Source organism: Amphiura filiformis, chromosome 8 (assembly GCF_039555335.1).
Source record: "Amphiura filiformis chromosome 8, Afil_fr2py, whole genome shotgun sequence".
NCBI classification, from domain to species: Eukaryota; Metazoa; Echinodermata; class Ophiuroidea; order Amphilepidida; family Amphiuridae; genus Amphiura; species Amphiura filiformis.
In genome coordinates this window covers 15,877,094-15,896,686 of record NC_092635.1, presented here as the reverse complement: position 1 = coordinate 15,896,686, position 19,593 = coordinate 15,877,094, and the positions used below count along the sequence as shown (strand labels likewise).

General features: G+C 36.3%; 1 protein-coding gene across 5 annotated transcripts in view; it reads right to left on the bottom strand.

Moving 5' to 3' along the window:
- The window catches only part of LOC140158688 (uncharacterized), a 191,081-nt gene that overhangs the window by 45,450 nt on the left and 126,038 nt on the right, over positions 1–19,593 (bottom strand). For 4 of the 5 annotated variants that reach the window (XR_011859816.1, XR_011859819.1, XR_011859818.1 and 1 more), the window contains exons 6-10: positions 17,539–17,682; positions 9,152–9,187; positions 7,943–7,996; positions 7,176–7,346; positions 614–658 (exon numbers count right to left, since the gene is read on the bottom strand). Coding sequence is in view for 1 of the 5 variants with exons in the window: in XM_072181871.1 (XP_072037972.1) it covers positions 614–658; positions 7,176–7,346; positions 7,943–7,996; positions 9,152–9,187; positions 17,539–17,682 (450 nt within the window). In the remaining 4 variants the exon portion in view is untranslated. The remainder of the gene's footprint in view (positions 1–613; positions 659–7,175; positions 7,347–7,942; positions 7,997–9,151; positions 9,188–17,538; positions 17,683–19,593) is intronic. The other variant, XR_011859817.1, reaches the window with a different exon arrangement.

Genomic DNA, 19,593 nt, shown 5'->3' with positions numbered 1-19,593 from the left:
CTTGGTGGAAATCTAAGACATGTCCTGTTAACATGTCCAGGAAGATACAAAGTCATATCTTTATGCAAGGTATCTCCAAATGAAAGACACAGAAAGTCATGTCTTCATGCACAACATGTCTTTTGAAGAAAAGAGTAAGACATGCCATTTGAAACCAGTTTTGAAACATGTCCCTTGATGAAATTTGATACACTTTTGATACACTTCTTGCTGTATAGAATTTCTGCAAGGGACTTCTTTAATACCTCTTGGTTAGGCATGACTTACTGGAAGACATGTAAAATTTGAGCATACATGTCTTCGCTTGTGTCTTCTGTCATAAATCATAGTTCTATTTGCAATTTTTTCTATATATTGAAGAGGCAGACATGTCTGTTTACAAAACACTACTGTCAACTCTTGCCAAGACGTCACTTTATAGTATATAGAAATTTTGTGAATAGATTTTTTTACAACAAATTGAATGAAACTTAAAATTGACATGATCCTGTGCATTGTCTATGGAAAAAATAACAAATAAGGAACTATGTGTTGCATGCAATTGCAATCCTCCGGTTATATAATGTGTTTTTAGGCCTGTAATATTAGGCACAGGGTGAGTCAGTCAACTTACTCTCAAACCTTCTAAGCCTTCCACTCCTCTCTGACCCTTTGTACCCTGTAAACAAAAGCATATTAGTTTCTAATATCTAGATTTTGTTGAGTAATTCTATCTACAACAAACTAAAATAAAAACATTAATAATCATTTCTAATTTACTAATGTACTAGCCAATCCTGCCTTGGGCTAAATGCTATTTAATCTATAAAGTGTTGCATATTATGAGCAATTGCTAGTAAAGACATCACAAAGTTTTACTAAATAGGTCATATAAGTTGCAAACAATTTAAAAGCATTTTAACAACTTAAAATCTACTAAGGCATGGAAGACAAACGATTGGTAATAATTTCAGAAATATAATATAAAATGATAGCAAGTCATGGGAAAAACACCAACTAGAATTTAGGCCTAATTAAAAACAAATTAAAGGACAAATTTCAAGTATCAAGAAAAAGATTGGTTGTTTCAATTACTATATATAGACATTAAAATCACCTACTAGAACATTATAAAATTATTCAATTGTAGGAGCATTTTGTTTAATTCATCAACTTTTAGAAAGAAAAGATCTCCTGGACACACAGAAGCGCCAGATTATCACATATTTTCCATAGAACATTGATATTGTTAACATATTTTCAAAATGACAACAAACATTTGTTATTTTCATAAAATGAATGGATCTTTCAATGCCTCCCTCTCTGCCCCCATTTCATAGGTTTCCTTTGCCCAGCCTGGGTTCTTTCACCCTTCCCCAGAATGTCAAATTGATGTCAAAAGAATATTTTGATAAATACAGAAATCTGGTTTCAATAGAATTGTAGGTCATTTATTTTCTTTATTTTAATGTGACTAGCTATGAATCACATGAAATTCCAAAATTGTTCATATCTGCTATCAAGACCAAATGAAGCAAGTTGAAGAACGATGGTACTTGTTCTTATTTTAAAATCAAGTTCTTTTTTTCATCTAAAGTAATTCCAACTTGTTCATTGTAATTTCCCCTTTTCCTGACAATTTTATATTTTATCTACTACTTCATCTGCATGTCAGTAGCCAACATGTTTTAAATAAAATAATATGACATCTTGAACATATTATTTGCCTCTCTGGACTTTCCTTATAATACATGGTTGAACTAAGAGCAGTATGTTTTTGATTCACACATATGGCATAGAACAAATCTCACTTAATCTTCTGTCTAAAGTACTGTCAAGGAGCGCACTGCTCAATTAATGACATTTCTTATTTATCACAGCTTGAGCATTTAGGATTTCCTTATCTGAAAAGGAAATTAGATTTGACATAAATACAAAATGCCTGGTCAACTGTTGAAAAATGTGTTCTCTATTCGTATTATACATAAAGACCATGTGTACCATTACTTGAGGAACAAGGCGGTTCTCGAACCACGAGTCTCGCCTGCTTTTGTGACCACCTGCTTTTGCGATAACTGTTGGTAGAGAGGTAAATGAATTTGGCGGTTATCGGCTGGGCACGATTATCTGGCCGATGGTAACTGTACCCACCAAGTTTCATGCCCATGCAACAGTTTTTACTAATATGACCTAAGATGACCCTGGTGGCCCTGAAATGACCTTCTAAAATGTTGGCTCTAAATGTTGACTGTACACCTCGTGCTAAGTTTCATGCCCATACGACAGTTTTACTAATTTGACCTCAGATGACCCTGGTGGCCTCGAAATGACCTTCCAAAAATTTGGCTTTAAATGTTGACTGTACCCATCAAGTTTCATGCCCATACGAGTTTTTACTAATTTGTCCTCAGATGACCCCTGGTGGCTCCGTAATTACCTTCCAAATATTTGGCTTTAAATGTTGACTGTACCCACCAAGTTCCATGTCCATCCAACAGTTTTACTAATTTGACCTCAGATGACCCCGAAATGACCTTCCAAAATTTGGCTTGAAATGTTGACTGTACCCACCAAGTTTCATGTCCATACGACAGTTTTACTAATTTGACCTCAGATGACCCCTGGTGACCCCAAAATGACCTTCCAAAATTTGGCTTTAAATGTTGACTGTACCCACCAAGTTTCATGTCCATACGACAGTTTTTACTAATTTGACCTCAGATGACCCCTGGTGACCCCAAAATGACCTTCCAAAAATTTGGCTTTAAATGATGACTGTACCCACCAAGTTTCATGCCCATACGAGTTTTTAATAACTTGACCTCAGATGACCCCTGAGTGACCTCGGATGACCCCGTAATGACCTTCCAAAAATTTGGCAAAACCAAAGAACTATTTCATCAAAGTAATAAATCAAAACAGAAAGATGCTTCCTTTACGAGTTATCACTCATTGAAAGTGCTACTTTGCTATACTTTACATGGAAAGCGACTATCTTAAAGTCGCTCATATTTCCTTAATTACATGACCGATCAAGCTGTTATTGGGATATGTGATGCACAGTTGAAAATTAATTGTTAAAAGATTTGGTGACCTCAGTTGACCTTTGACCTTGTATGTGACCTTTGACCTCACGAAATTGGAAAAAGTATGTTGCGCTGAAAAATCAAATTTGGCAATACCAAAGAACTATTTCATCAAATAAATCAAAACAGAAAGATGCTTCCTTTACGAGTTATCACTCATTGAAAGTGCTACTTTGCTATACTTTACAAAGAAAGCGACTATCTTAAAGTCGTCATATTTCCTTAATTACATGACCTATCAAGCTGTTATTGGGATATGTGATGCACAGTTGAAAATTAATTATTAAAAGATTTGGTGACCTCAGTTGACCTTTGACCTTGTATGTGACCTTTGACCTCATGAAAATCTAATCAGGTCGAGTACCTCTGGCCACGCAACTCCCCACCAAGTTACGTCACTGTACCCCATACGGATCTCCAGATAATCTGTTCACAAGGTATTTTGCTTATTACGCATATATTATGCAAATTAGGTACTTAATTACCATATTTTACGCTCAAAATCTAATCAGGTCGAGAACCTCTGGCCCCGCTTACTCCTCACCAAGTTACGTCACTGTACCCCATACGGATCTCCAGATAAGCTGTTCACAAGGGTTTTTTGCTTGATACGCATCAAATACGCATAAATTATGCAAATTAGGTACTTAATTAGCATATTTTGCGCTGAAAATCTAATCAGGTCGAGAACATCTGGCCACGCTTACTCCCCACCAAGTTACGTCACTGTACCCCATACGGATCTCCAGATAAGCTGTTCACAAGGGTTTTTTTGCTTGATACGCATCAAATACGCATAAATTATGCAAATTAGGTACTTAATTAGCATATTTTGCGCTGAAAATCTAATCAGGTCGAGAACATCTGGCTACGCTTACTCCCCACCAAGTTACGTCACTGTACCCCATACGGATCTCCAGATAATCTGTTCACAAGGTATTTTGCTTATTACGCATAAATTATGCAAATTAGGTACTTAATTACCATATTTTGCGCTCAAAATCTAATCAGGTCGACACCCTCTGGTCATGCTACCCCTATAAAGTTTCATCATCATAGCACTTACGGTTCTCAAGATAACGCTGCTTCACAAGCTTTTTCCAACACACACACGCACACACGCACACACGCCCACACACACACACACACGGACACACACACACCATAGTGATTACTAAGTCTCTCCCTGAACATTCAGGCGAGACAAAAAGGGCAACAGAAAGCTATCAAAATTAAGAGCTATATGTTGTGTGACCTATATTCTATGTATCCAATTTGAATTTCAGATATGAAATGAAGTTCGAAACTAAAAGGTGCCATCAGTTATCCTAACAAAAGCAGAAATTATTTGAAATGTGTCAAAAGTAGCTTGAAAATGACAAATTTGTATTAGGCATTTTGTAAATTCACAAATTATTTATAACTATAAAGAAACATCAGAACAGAAAATATAAGAAGCTCCATTTAAATTTAAGTTCCAGGAAAAAGTCTGAACATACAGAAACTGACATGATTGGCTAAAATGCCATATTTGATCCTTTTTATGTTGCTTGCTAAAGAAGATTTAATTAAAGTATAATTAGGTGGCTCAGTAACAAAAAGACATATCTCCATTAATAGCTTCATATCAATGATCAGCAGCACAAAGTTGCCTGTCCTGCAGCTGTTGAATGAATGATCACATCTATATAGCATAGGACTCAGCGGCACAAAGTCGTATGTCCATTAGCTGCATATCAGTGATTGCATCTACTATATATAGCACAGGGTTCAGGAGCACAAAGTCCCTGTCCAATAGCTGCTGAATGAATGATTACATCTAGATAGCATAGGACTCAGCGGCACAAAGTTGTATGTCCATTAGCTGCATATCAATGATTGCATCTGTATAGCACAGGGTTCAGCAGCACAAAGTCCTTGTCCAATAGCTGCTGAATGAATGATTACATCTAGATAGCATAGGACTCAGCGGCACAAAGTCGTATGTCCATCAGCTGCCTTCTGCATGATTGCTTCTAGATACCCCATGGTTCAGTGGCACAAACACGTATTTCCATTAGCTGCATCATCAATGATTACATCTAGATAGACTGGTCTCAGCGGCACAAAGTTGTATGTCCATCAGGTGCCTTCTGCATGATTGCTTCTAGATAGCCCAGGGTTCAGTGGCACATAGACGTACCAGTATTTCCATTAGCTGCAATGAATGCATCTAGATAGCACAGGGATCAGTGGCACAGAGACATATGTCTATCAGCAGTTGCTCATTTTATGTAGGGCTCAGCTGCATGGCACGAAGACATCAAAGACATAATTCTAAGGAAGAAATTGTTTGTGCTGCAGAATCCTATGTTATCTCAATACAATAATATGACTTCATGAGACAGCTGATGAAGATATATTCTTTTATTGCCGAGTCATTTAAGTATTTTTAAACAGACTTATTCAAGAAAGAGGTAAACAAAATGTAATTTTTACACAGAAATATATAGTTTTGACCTTTTCTTTACTTTTCCATTAAACCGAAAGTAACAAAGATATGACCACTTTTGATATATGATTAATATTTTGCCGAGCAGTATGTATCACAACATATTAGCATCGTAATGGATTGTGTAAGTAACATGCATAAATATGTTGAATATTAAGTATCAAATTAATAAAAATATCAAAGTATAATGGCAGCTATGCATACATATAGCTTCCATTTCTGCATCTTAGGCTCTACTGCAAATGCAGAGAATAAGTTTATAGCTGAAGAGCTTTGTATACAGATGAATATTAAAAGATGTCTTTGCAGAGACTACATAGAAAGTATGCTTGCTCTAGCATTTAGTCTTTAGTATCAAATGTATTTTAACAAATAAAAAAGGTTTAGTTAATATGCCATATGATATTTTATCTGTTATTGTATTAATTAACTCAAATCTGAGATAAGCAAATTATATTAAAAAACATAAACTTTCACTACTTACTACCTACTTAGTCTAAAAACACGATGGAGCAAATTAACTTCTTAATAATATGACAAAATAATAAGCTAGCTTAAAGGTTTCTAATATCTAACAACAAACATAAAATTAAACAAAACATGTCGAAGGAAAATTACAGTAAGATTCACGAAGTCAAGATGCAAAATGTCGCATTCCAATGAAAAAAGAGAGAAATCAAAACCAAAAAGCACTGGAACAAGCAATTAACATTCAAAATACATTTCAAGACACTGCATACATGCTAAACATTGAATGCTTTAAATGCTTAATGCTTAAACCCATCAGGAAATTGATCTTTCATTACCTTTTTCTTTAATTTTGTGAAATATTTTATACACACATGGTTTGCTAATGACAATCCTGCCCATTAGAAATTTTGCCAGGGATAATGACTTTGGATTTGCCATGATTCTAAAGTGTGTCATCCCTATCTGTGTTTTGGTGTTCAGTAATAAAAAGAGCTATCTATTACCAAAATCAATAATAGTGAGAATCAAAATTCACTTTTCCAAGCAAGATTATCTCCCAGGAATCATCCAAACTTAATCAATTGTTAAATCTTGATACCAGTAGCCAGGCCCATACGCAGGATTTTGTTTATGGGGTGCTGATTTTGAAAAAGTGGACCTTTTTCCCAAGGGGCAATTTTGTGAAAAGTGGACTATGCTCGCAAATTCTGAAATTTTGGGGGTTTTTTGTACACTTGGAGGGGCCCCCCCCTGCGTACGGGCCTGCCATTAGCATGTTATATTGGCTATTTATTTGTTTGCTTGTTTACAATATTGTCAATTCATTAGACAAGATTTGATGACCTATTGATGTTGGTCTCACTGGCATAACTAACTTTTTGCAATTGACAGGGCAGCAAGAGGGAAACATCCTTTACAGGGGGCAAAATAAGCCCATTTGCCATACACATTAGTGTAAACTGCCATCTTGGAATGTATCAGGGCTCTGGTTGAGGGGGCAAATACTTTCCGCCCTCCTCTGGTTATATGCTACTGCCTGGCCAAGAGGTCACCCCTAGCAAACAAAAGCTGTAATCATCTATACGTTAATCCTAGCATTCAATGAGAAGCATCCACGAGTCTTGTCACATCACCACACGCATACTTACAGGTAAGCCGTCAATTCCAGGGACACCGTCTCTTCCATGTAAGCCATCTGTTCCGTTATGACCGTGTTTGCCCGGTAAACCATCTTTTCCTTGAACGCCCGGTTTGCCGGGGGTACCGGTTTCTCCTTTTATACCTTGTAATCCATGAGCGCCCATATCACCTTTTTCTCCCTGAAAAAATGTTATTAGTACAAAAATATTGAATGGTTATGAGTACATATGGACCATTCCATTCAACAAGGCTTTGCTGAGTTGAATGGAACAGATCATATTTCACCAAATGAAAATATTCGTTAGATTGAACACATAAAAACATTCAATATTTGTTTTATATAACTCGTATATATATTCTTTTTCTTCCACTTAACTTTATAAATCACCAGGAAAAAAAAAATTAGAAAAAAAATTAAACTATATTTATTTTAGAAGCGGAAAGTGGTGAGTCGAGGTGGTCACTGTGTACGTTTGTGCACTGGAAAACTTACTATTGCACTCTGTTGCTGCTAAAAATAGCGACAGTAATTAATTGGCCAATCAAATGACAAGAATCTTTGTACAAATTATACTGTAATTGAAATAAATCTATCCTTATGTACTGATGCTTTCAAAAGAAAGAAAGGAATGAAAAGGAAAGAAGACCAGAATAGGAAAAAAGAAAGTGAAGCAAAAGTGTGTGAGTGCCCCCCCCCCCAATACCTTTCCTGAATTATTCAGTGATTGATAAAAGTATGTGATTTCAATCTGCCATATGATGTTACTCCACTCACCTTTATACTGACAATTTGTAATGCGATTTCTGGGTCTACCACTCCCGGCGGCCCCTGTCAAAGAAAACAAAAAGGAGTGCAACATTTAACCAATAATTAAAGAAAACTGCTTGCCAATAGCCCTTATTTCACCCCAAATTTATCACATTTAAAGGGAACTCATGATATTCTATCTAGGCCATATGCTTCTTTTAAATAGTACAATGGGTAAAGAGTTCATATTAGTGTACTTTTAAGACTAATGTGTAACTAGATATGGACACAAGATAAAATATAACCATAAATATGCACAATTTATTGTTCATATGTCTCAGACATATATAAGTTACAGTGTAATTGATATAATCATCCATATTCTTGATAAGGATACAGAATGTACCGGTTGATCACTTCCACAAAACACCTGTGCTTCAAAAAGTACCTTTACCGAATTGCTGTACCCTCAACTTGATATGATAGGTATATTAGCAACAAGTATGTCATCATGAAACATTCAGTAATAAAATTGGAAATAAGTCATATTAGAGTATTTCTGTTGATCTATTTCTGCTGATGCTCATATACATGTAGAAATTTGAACATTTTTGGTAATTCTGATCATAAGTGACATGTGGTCCATTTCATAAAGACTTACAATAATGATTAAGTTTAATGTGCCTCAAATCCAAATCAAATGTAGTATACTTGCAAGGAGCATTTCACTTGATACAGGTAACTGCAAGCACAAGTATTCCACATGAGCCGTTTGTGCAATCATCCGAGCAGACATATCCCAGAGACATACATGTATTACGCCACTTGCAGTTCATCCATTATGCACTATGTGCGGGGAGAGCCTCGAACTGGCAGCATACATGAATGGGAATTGAACCAGTCATATAACATTCTGTGTAAGGTTACGTAATTCTTCCTTTCATGTATGCTGCCAGTTCGAGGCTCTCCCCGCATATAGTGCATAATGGCGGAACCGTGCAAGTGGCGAATACACACCAAAACACTGTCTAGGCAGCATGCACACTCATGGCTGGCCAGCCCTGGTCTTACAGTGCTTCGCACCAGAGTGGTCCATGATTCAAAACCAGATTGGAGAAAACACCTTTTGTCTTTGTCTCCTTTCTCCCTTCCTTCTTTCCTCCCCCTTCACCAAGAAGCCCACATTAGGGATACGGTAATTAAAGAAGCAAAATGATGTGCTGCATGAATCCTTACCTGAGGGCCTATGCTTCCTATTGGACCAATTTCACCCTGAAATAACAAAGAAAGAAAGAGATAAAAATTAAAATAAATAAATGTTAAAACAAACTAATGCACAAAACAAATAATGTCAGTTTCACCTATTTTGGATGCATAATATGTTGTTATCTCATTGCTTTATAGCGATTACAATTCACATATCATCACACATAAATAAAACATAAATGTGTATGGCTACACTGTGTCCCAGCATACACACACTTCTTGCATTTGAATGTTTAAATGGTTTACAAATTTGGCAGCCTACACTGTTACTGTAGGCTTTCGTTTGTACATGTACTGTTATTTAATGTCAGGTTTTGTCTGTCAGATTGCTTCCATGTTTGGTTGTTGTGCGATTTATTCACACTTGTAAGCTTTTTTCCAAAAAATATCAAAATCAAACTTTTGACAAGTTTTAGGGTGTTCCTAGTCCAGCAAATTACTGAATGGTAGTGCACCTGTGCAGAATGTTTGATGTTAGAGGTTTTGTCTTAGTCTATGACTTAGGTTAGGAGGACTAGACAATTCAGTCATCACACATAATAATGTTTCATTTACTGTCATATTAAATTGAAGATGTTCCAAATGAAAAGATGGTACGGATGAATCCTCAATTAATTATAGGGCGTACCTAAAATGTAAATGTCTCTATTAAGTCCTTGCAATGGTATGACACACAGACAAACTACTAGGAACTAGTGGGTTGCATCAGCGGCGTCCGCAGGTTTTCAAAATTCAGGGGGCGACTGTCTTAATTCCTCCAACTGTTCCAAAATTTTTGACTTGCTTCACTCGCTGTAAGAGGTAGGCCCCCTAGATCACAATTTTGTTCCTGATTGGGTGTGTTTCCCCCGACTGACTGACGAGGTCATAACTTGGAAACGTTGGTGCTTCACACTTCATTTAGTAAAGAGGGACGTATATTTCTCAGTCCGTCAATTGCATCAACATGGTCAAAGTCTTGCATTATATATCTCAGGGACATAAACACTAGCATCCATAATAACTGTCTAATTCCTAAATTTAGATCAATTTATCTTTTGATACATGTCTTTATATGAGTAGTCAATTTTTGGTTCTTTTAATATTAGATCAAACAGTTTTCCTACAGGTAAAATCATAACTTGTGTAAATATTATTTAATTCAATGCCAAATTATTCATTCACAAATCAATTGAATCATTTCCACCCTTACTTTCTAGGGCATATTTTAACTACTTATTCAGGAAAGCTTGTCTCTCTACAGAAAAGAAAAAAAACTTGTGAGTGGGTAAGCATAGGGCTTAAAAATTAAATTGATCTTGATAGCAGAATTAAGAAGTGCTGCCTTTACTTAAACTACCTTAATCCTTACTAAGAAGAATGCACCAATGTACCAGGAAAGAAATGGACAGAATTCATTGCAGTGTGGAAATGAAGTGATTTTATTTGATTAAAAACGTCCTTATTTGCAATAAATTAGTCACAAATGAGCTGTGCGTGATGAAGAATTTAAGGTACTAGTGAAAAATGAAAAAAATCTGAAATATCCACTATTTCTTTCACACCTTTGTTAGTTTTCCCTTACTTTGACAATTTGTTGTTTGCTATAAACGTTATTAAAGTGGACACCTTCTTCATCAATGTGCAATTCCAGTTGAAATCCATACACCCCTAATGGAAGACAGGACCTTAATCTCCCACACAGGGAGTGTGAATTTCAAATGGAGTTACCTGAATAGGAGGACTCCATTTGAAATCTTCACCGTCTGTGTAGGAGATTAAGATCATGTCTTCCATAGGGGGTGTATGGATTTCAACTGGAATAGCCCCATGCTGACTGTTGGCATTTTGTACTGGATCTACACTATCCAAAAAAGTACAGTTACCATGACATTGCGTGGAACAAACTTTGAAAAGTAGTCATCATTTTCCCTCAAATCAAATTCTGTAATGCAGTTAGAAGTAAAGGGGGCTAACCTTATATTTAGTTATGACATGTTTAATCAAATGAATTTACACTTGTATTGTGTGTTTTCTTTGCTATTTGTTGTGTCAGAATGCATTTAAATTGTGGCATTTATATCAAAATCCTTTGCAAATATGCAATGTACACACATAGTGCTACAGGGTGTATTGAAACAATTTTGTGAAAGTGCAAATCTATTTTACAGTTAACCAATGTGGTTCAGGAGATATTTAAATTAAAATTAAAATTAACAAAAATTAAAATTTTAAAAAAAATAAAAAAATAGATAAATGAAACTTTCATTATAGTTAATTAATGCTATAATTATGTAAACCATGTTATTATTTTGTTTTATGTGTGCTAAATAGATATTTTTTACTGTAGAATAATTAAGAAGATGAAATCTATCTTGGCTTTGCAGTCATATTAATTGTGCAAAATGCTGCACGAGTGTGATATAAATCTTGTTTCTTGAACAGAAATGGCCCATAGGAGGGAGGAGGGCATCTAAAATTCAAATGTTTAAAGAGCCCTAAAATAAGATTGAGGCCCCATTCTCAGCTACAACTTCCACTTTAATTTAATGCAGAATCATTGATAATATTAAACCTGGCTATGGGTCTGGGAAATGTACTTTCATTAACATTTCCTTGAATTTGCGCTCAAATGGGTCTACTTTGTGAAGTCATCGTGGTCACTTGCCCTGGCTGTATGGAGTAGGGTGAAGTATACTTTGTGAGGGTGAGTTAGGGTTGGTCACTGGCCCTGTATATGAGGAAGGGGCAAGGATATCTAAATTACAGGCCAGGGTAAGAAGGGAAGTCCTAGAGATTACACACAGGTGATTTGCATGTGTGATAAGATCATAGAAACTTATTGGAATTAACAGGAATACTGTATAGCAAGAATTGCTGCTAATTGATGAGTGGTGAGGGTGATAAGGTGTAAAGTACAGTTCATAGTATGTCCAATAATGTATACAAGTTGTTTGGTGTCATATATACCTTCCCCTTCCCAACAGATAAAAAAACAGACATCTATATAAGAATTAATAGTCATCAGTATTCGTAAATACCAGGGTTGAAGTAGCTTTCGTTAGTAGAATAGTATTCACATTCGCAATATTGTGAGATTTGACCAGAGATTAACAATGGAAATTCATACTCTCTAAATGTGAAAGAGTGAAAAATCACTCAAAAAGAGTGAAATCTCACTCTTTCAAAGAGCCATCTGAGTGACAACTCTTTTAGAGTGAAGCTCACTCTCAAGAAAGAGTGAAAAAATTCACTCCTGAAAAGAGTGAATCAGAAAAGAGCATTTATTTATTTATTTATTTATTCATTTAGGCCTATTTTATATACAAGAATATCACAGCAGTTCATAACAGCTACTATGTGCTTTAAATTGTCGTGAGGCTAGGCCCCAGGTTAGGGTAGGGCCCGGTCTAGGAATATTGAACTGGTCTAAAGCTTAAGCACATACACAATGTGTCGAACTTCAGTGTGGGATGAATGATGAAAAACTATGGATTTAGTGAAGCTAATATAGTCAAACTGTTCAATGGTGAGTACACTTAGGTGTAGGACATAACACTTGGCAAATACCATGTTTACGGTCACAGTCTGGAGAAGCGTGATGCGGCGTAACCTACATAAAGCTTACATATGCGTACATGTAAACCGGCACTGCATGGGCCGGTAACAAACTGCTCACATATGACTTAAGCTTACTGCCGCCGTTGTCTCCAGACCAAGTGTATATTTGCTACGAGTTATGACCTACACATAAATGTAATCACTATTGAGTATGCTGTCTATTTCTTCATCAAATACGCTTTCTTTTCGCCATTCATTCACACACTGTTCGCCATTTTGTTACACAAGTTCAACAAACATCGGCCGATTTTCGGCGCTTCTGATTAGCTGACAGTTCACTCCAAGAAAGAGTGAGATTTTGCGCCACTTTTGAGCGAGTGAGGCTCACTCGAAATCAGGAGTGAAATTATGTGTACTGTTTTCACTCTTTTAGAGCTAAAACCCACTCTTTTAGAGCTAACTTAAATTCACTCTGAAATTCAGAGTGGTTTTTCACTCTTTTACATTTAGAGAGTACACTCCTAGTCCTAGATAGTGGAGCAGCACCTAAAATGCACTTTCTAAGCTTTTACATGACATGATCTGGTCCATGGGAGCCAAAGGAGGCAATTTTGACAATTGAATTACTATAATTATTACCTTATTTAATTCAAACATTAGGCTATCAAATACTGAAAGCACTATCTTTTTAAGGTCTTGCACACTTGGTTCTAAAGTTATGAAGTTTTGTGTAATGCCTATTTTTTATGTATTTAATTGTTTTTTGACCCCATATTTTTGCCTTTATCTGAATTTCAAATTTCCGCCTTTAGCCCCCATGGACCAGATCGTGTCACATTTACTCTATTCACTATCATATAACTTGTTTCAGATTATTAATTAAAATGAAGAACTTTAAAAGGTAGCAATATATTCTCAGTTTAACCCAAATGTGTCAATATATTTCGTTATCTCATTCTTCATCTCTGGATCTCAAACTTATATGCCCTATTGAACCAGACAAGCCTTCCCTTTCATCAGCTAACAGTATGCCTATAACCATGCTATATTATTAGGCTAACACCCTCTAACAATGACTTTGACACCATTTGTGTCAAATAGAACATTAATACTAAACACTGGAACTTTCCATGTATAGCTATTGGGCTAAAAACAAATTTAAGTTACTTTTTTATGTGTTTGAAACATTGTCCTCAACCGCACAGTTTAAAATACATTTAAATCAACAATATTTTGGAGCCGCACCCTTTCAATTGACTGATTTTTTGATGTTGGTATGATGCCACAATTCCAAGCCCTAATATCTGAGCTTTTTTTTGGTACAGAACCAATACTATATGCAATATACATGTTAACCCTTTGAACCCTGGCCTACCACGTAGTCCCGTACATCCAACCCTGAGCTTCCTAATGCACTCGAAAATCGCCTCAGCATTTTGCCCGTCACGTCAAAAGAAAAGGTCTCCGACCCCTGAACCCCGGTCTCCCAGATAGCCAAAGTATTCCGATGTAAACAAAACATATCGCAATTGATGTTACGTGAGCCGCTTTAGCGACTCTTCGGGTTTTTGACACACCATGGTAGAAGCCTCTATAGCGGCTCGTCGGGACTACGGTACAGGTTACCGTGAGCCGTTATGGCGACTCGTCGGATTCAAAGGGTTAATTTTAAATAAGGATATTAACAAAATGTTGTAGATAACTATTTTAGGACTACAATAATCATGATAATATTGTGAACCTAAAGTGGCAAAAACTGTACAATTCTAATCTGAATTCTAGTCTGTTAATGCTCCATGTGCTAACCATAGGTTTAACATAAAAAGTCTAAGTTTGAGATATATTCTCAAAATATCAAGAGCTATCTCTTGGTTGTAAACAATTTTAATGCATTTTTTCGTTCTGATTCCAAATATGGTCATGAAAATGTACAATTCTAAATTTTTTGAATTAAAAAAAAGAAGGAATTTGTCGTCTGCAGTCGACATCAGTGTAGAGAGAGAGAGTTAATTCTAAACGTCTGCAATTCTAACCCTGATCCTACACATAACCCTATCTTATTATGCTGATCCTTATACTGCAGCCAAGTGTTTTACCCACAACTTTGTGAAAATAGGCATTAGTGTGATATTATGATAGGCATGAGTGTGATATAGGCACGACATAGTGTGATACCAATACATTTGTATTAGCAGAATGACACTTATGAAAAGGAAGCCATGTCTTAGTAAAATTCAATTTGTAAGCCAAGTGACATTCAACTTGCCATTGAATATATTATTTGATCATGCATGGGCTTATAATGCGAGATCATTTCCAAAGTTGAAGAACAGGCTTTTTTGGAAGGCATAATATTTCATATCAATTTCCTTTATAGTGTTTTGATGAGAGCATGGTCCTGTATGTAACGAATTTCAAGTTTGCATTCACCTGTCATGCCTGTGGTTTAGCCAACAGTTGTATTATAAAATTAATTTGCAAGTTCTTTTTAATTGGCCTGTTTTGGTCTATTTTGTCAAGAAATGGATATATAACATTAAGAAACACTAGACATTGACTGATTGTATAAACTAGACATCTGTTAGCATGTCCTTAATTAAACAAGTTAAAGTAGGCTTAACACCATGTAACCTTCTCTGAAGCAACATTAAACAGTGTGAAAACTGTCTGAGATAATTCTGGATAACTTCAGGAACAAGTTTGTTTGACCAGACATTGACTGTCCTGCAAGAAGGTCTAGAAGCTTCTCAAGTTTGCCATACATAGGCATGAAAAGGACATCAAGTGAAAGACTTTAGGTTCTAATTTAGGTTTTTGGGTCAACTGCCATGCTATAAGGTGATGGGCTAAATGGACTGCTTGAACTTCTAGGGGCTAAACTGAACGGAAGTGTTTTGGTTTGCCATAGGTGTTTGTACATTCCTCCAGGACACGCAAGGTGTCACAATAGGTTCTGGGTTACATTTAAAAGTGTTAGATAATTATGTCTGGGTTATAATTAATTAACTGGCTGGACAGGAACTTTGTTTTACCACGTTTATGGTATTTTGGTGCAAAAAGAGTCAAAAACGTCAAACATTTGGCTGCGCACTTCCCATATATACTTCCATGCCCATATAGGGTGTAAATTGTAAGGTCATGCATTTGGTCCCCTTTCCAAACAGTTTCCATGCTTTAAATTGACCTATACTTTGTTTTACCCAGAGTTTGGTAGTGATGTACCAGTTATGTACCGGTACAGTATCAAATCATGTGCACTAACCTAAACCCGCATAGCAGATAAATAAACAATGAAGAAGTAGATGGCTTATATGCTTCACCCTACATGCCCTAGCAGGGTATAAGACAATGTGAGACACAAATAATATATGTGAGGATCGGAAATAAATGATGGAAGCCCAAGAAATTGTGATTTAAATAACGTTTTTGAGGCTCGAGAAAACTGACATATGAACATTTTGAGAGAGAAAGAATCAGAACTTAGCAGGGCTTATGCAATGCATGAGCATATAAATAAATTTTGGATTTATGTAGCTCATTCATACTTGACATACAAAAGTGGTCTGCTGGCATGCTTGAATTGCAACAGCCCTCCTGGTAAAATATGGGTAGTCTTCGCCATGCTTTCTGTTATTAATGGAAGCAGTTATGTTTATAAGTTAATTGGGCCAAATTAAATGGAAGCTTGACATTAAAGGTTTGCATATTTGGACCTTTATATTAAGGTTTACATTGGCAAGGTGTTGTCACAATGTCTGGGTCAAACCTGGCCCATCCATTTTTCCTCCTGAATTTAGAAGTTAGGTGGTGTGAATGTGGGTCACTTTAATCATGTTTATAAGTTTGATAATAAAACCTCAACATGGATGCATCAATCTTCTTGAAATATTTCAAACCGCATGAAACATTTTGTCACCAAATGTGGTTCTTTTTGACAAAACTTATGAAGTTCAGTTTGATGCCAAATTTGATATGTGATGTGATCAAGCAAAATCAGTTGGAAGTCGGAAATATCGATTTCCAGACAAAGGAAAGCATTTCTTTTGTTGTCTTTTGTTGGAGTTTTCTGCAAAACGTACCTATGCATATATACCTACGCTTTATACAATCATGTAGAAAATGGAAAATTGAATATACCGGGGAATATACCCGACTTCAGACTGATTTTGCTTGATCACACTACAATACTCCTCCTTTTTCTGTATCTGAAGCCATGTCTTCAATCAGATGACAGTTGGCCATAATTTGCAATCAGTTCAATGTGTATTTTCAATGTCCATCTGAAACAAAGTACTGGTACTCTTTAACCCTAACCCTACCCGTGGTTTTTGTGCTATCGGAAGGGAAAGAAGGAACGAAAAGGAGAGAAGATGAAGAAGAAAGTCACTTGGCACCCCCGGGATTCGAACCTGGGACCCTCGCATGCCACGCAGAAGATCCCCAGCATGTAGCTACACAGGTGACGTTGGCCCGCCAACGATTCCCTGGGTATATATGACTTGGTCTGATTAAGCGTCATCAAGTCCCGTGGAATGCATGCACTCAGAGCGTTTTGAATAGTGAGCTTTAGTGAGTCCTAGTTCTGTTAGGGTTAATCTAAAAAGGTGAATATATCAAGCTATTTCTTAAAAGAGTGCCTACAGTGATCAATCAAAAAGAGTGAATGGAAAAGAGTAAAATGAATTTAACTCTTTTCAGAGTGAAAGTTACTCTCAAGAAAGTGAAAATTAGTAAAAGTTACTCTCAAAAGAGTAAAATTTGACTCTATTTAGCTTGATCACACGTGACAACTTCAATCTTATGTCCATGCGTCTTACCGATTCTCCTTTCTGTCCTGGTTTTCCCGCTATTCCTACTATTCCTGGAGGGCCAGGGGGCCCTGGGGGCCCTCTCATGCCAATTTCACCATTTAAACCATTGTCTCCTGGGATTCCTATTGAGCCTGGAACACCAGCTGGGCCCTGAAAAATACAATTAAAAACATCAATCATAAATTACTATGCACAATATTGTATTGATTATAAGAAAAACAAAACACAAAACCCAACAAACAGTTTGATTTTAACAAACAAAGATATACATTTTTTTCAGATGAAAGTCTGACTGCAGTTCCTTTATCATGCGTTGGCAGGTGACGTTTTCAAATATGGTGAAATTTTTACCACACACCCATATACTTTTTGCATGGAGGGAGGGAGTGTTAAGATTCCTGGGATATAAATCATGATAAATGCTTTAAAACCAGAAAGGTTTTTTTGGGAATAAATAGTGACCAATTGTATGCAGGCAATAATGCACTCTTTTTTAAACATCATCAACTCCAGATTCACTAATTTACTTTTCTCTGTTGACAAGGGGCGGTCTTCAGTAAACGGCTCTTTTCAGAGTCACAAAACTTTTACATTAGCAAATAGGCGAGGTTTGCTTGTTCACTGTTCACAAGGGGCAGTCTTCAGTAAACAGCTCTTTGCAGAGCCATCAGTAGGCAAGTGTGGCCTACATGTCTCATACTTAGGTACTTTGAACTGAAAAAGTCAGGAGCTACTCCTGACAAAAAAGTTTGACAGTTCTAAACTTGTCTGATGGTGAACCCACTAAAAAACTTACTAATTTTACACATGTCGTAAAAGCGTATCCCACAATTAAATTCAAGATTTAAATGAAAATTGAAATATTTGTAACAATAATAAAACTATAAATAGTTGTAGACCAATAACAAACAGTTATTTATATATTATAGGGCTTAACAAAACTATAAATAATAATAATATGTTCTCTCACATCCTGTATCCATAATTCACACAAACAAACTTGTAGCACAATTTTGGTTCAAATCCATACACACCCCTATGGAAGACATGACCTTAATCTCCTACAGGGGATGTAGATTTCAAAGTGGAGTCACCCATTCAGGTAACCCCATTTGAAATATTACTGAATACAAGGCAGATTGTGACAATAACATACGGAAATATTTACACTCTTCTCTTCAAATTTATCACATAAATAACACACCAAATGCTACCTAAAATCAGCTGAAGGATTTTAACATGCCTTGTTAAATTATTGTGCTAACTTCTGCTAAATTTTGACAGGCATATACAACATCAGCAACACCCACTTCTCTTTGAAAAAGACAACCAATTTGCACTTTTCTGGCCATAAGTATGGAAGTATGTTAATGACCCTGCACTTTGTGAGTAGTGTGCCATTACTGACAGATATTATCATCAAGTACAATTACAATTCAGGAAAACCAGGTTTTGAAGATGCTTTCAGATATGAGATTCAGACATAGTGGCTTGTGTTTATAGTCGCTAGGGAATTCAGAAGTAGCCCACATAGTCTCATACCACAGGCTCACGGTTATATCCACTCTATTGATAACTTTAGTGGTCAGTTGGGTATGATATAGGACCTGGGTACAGGACCATTGAAACATTGCACTTGAATTTCCAAGATCTATTATTTATATTGAACTGGGAATGGGGAATTGTAATGTTTGCACCATAGACAAAAGAGATAACGGACAAACAGTCAAAGTTTCGGCATCATCCGATAATGAGGGCCGATTGTTCCATGATGTGACAGGCGAAACTGCTACGCACATACCGAGTAGTTTTACAGTTTTTCGCATAAACGCAAAGACACACAAAGCTCTATCGCATATATGCGAAAGCATACAACGCTGGCGTGATTGATAGACACGGAACGATGGAACAATCGACCATCATGAATATGCGAGAATTCACAGCATACAAAACACAGGGACTTTGACTGGTTGCGAATGGTCTGTAGTAGTCTGTGGTTTGCACCTTCATATTGATGTCCAATGGTTTTAAAGAGTTCATTAGAGTAAATGTCACTTTTGT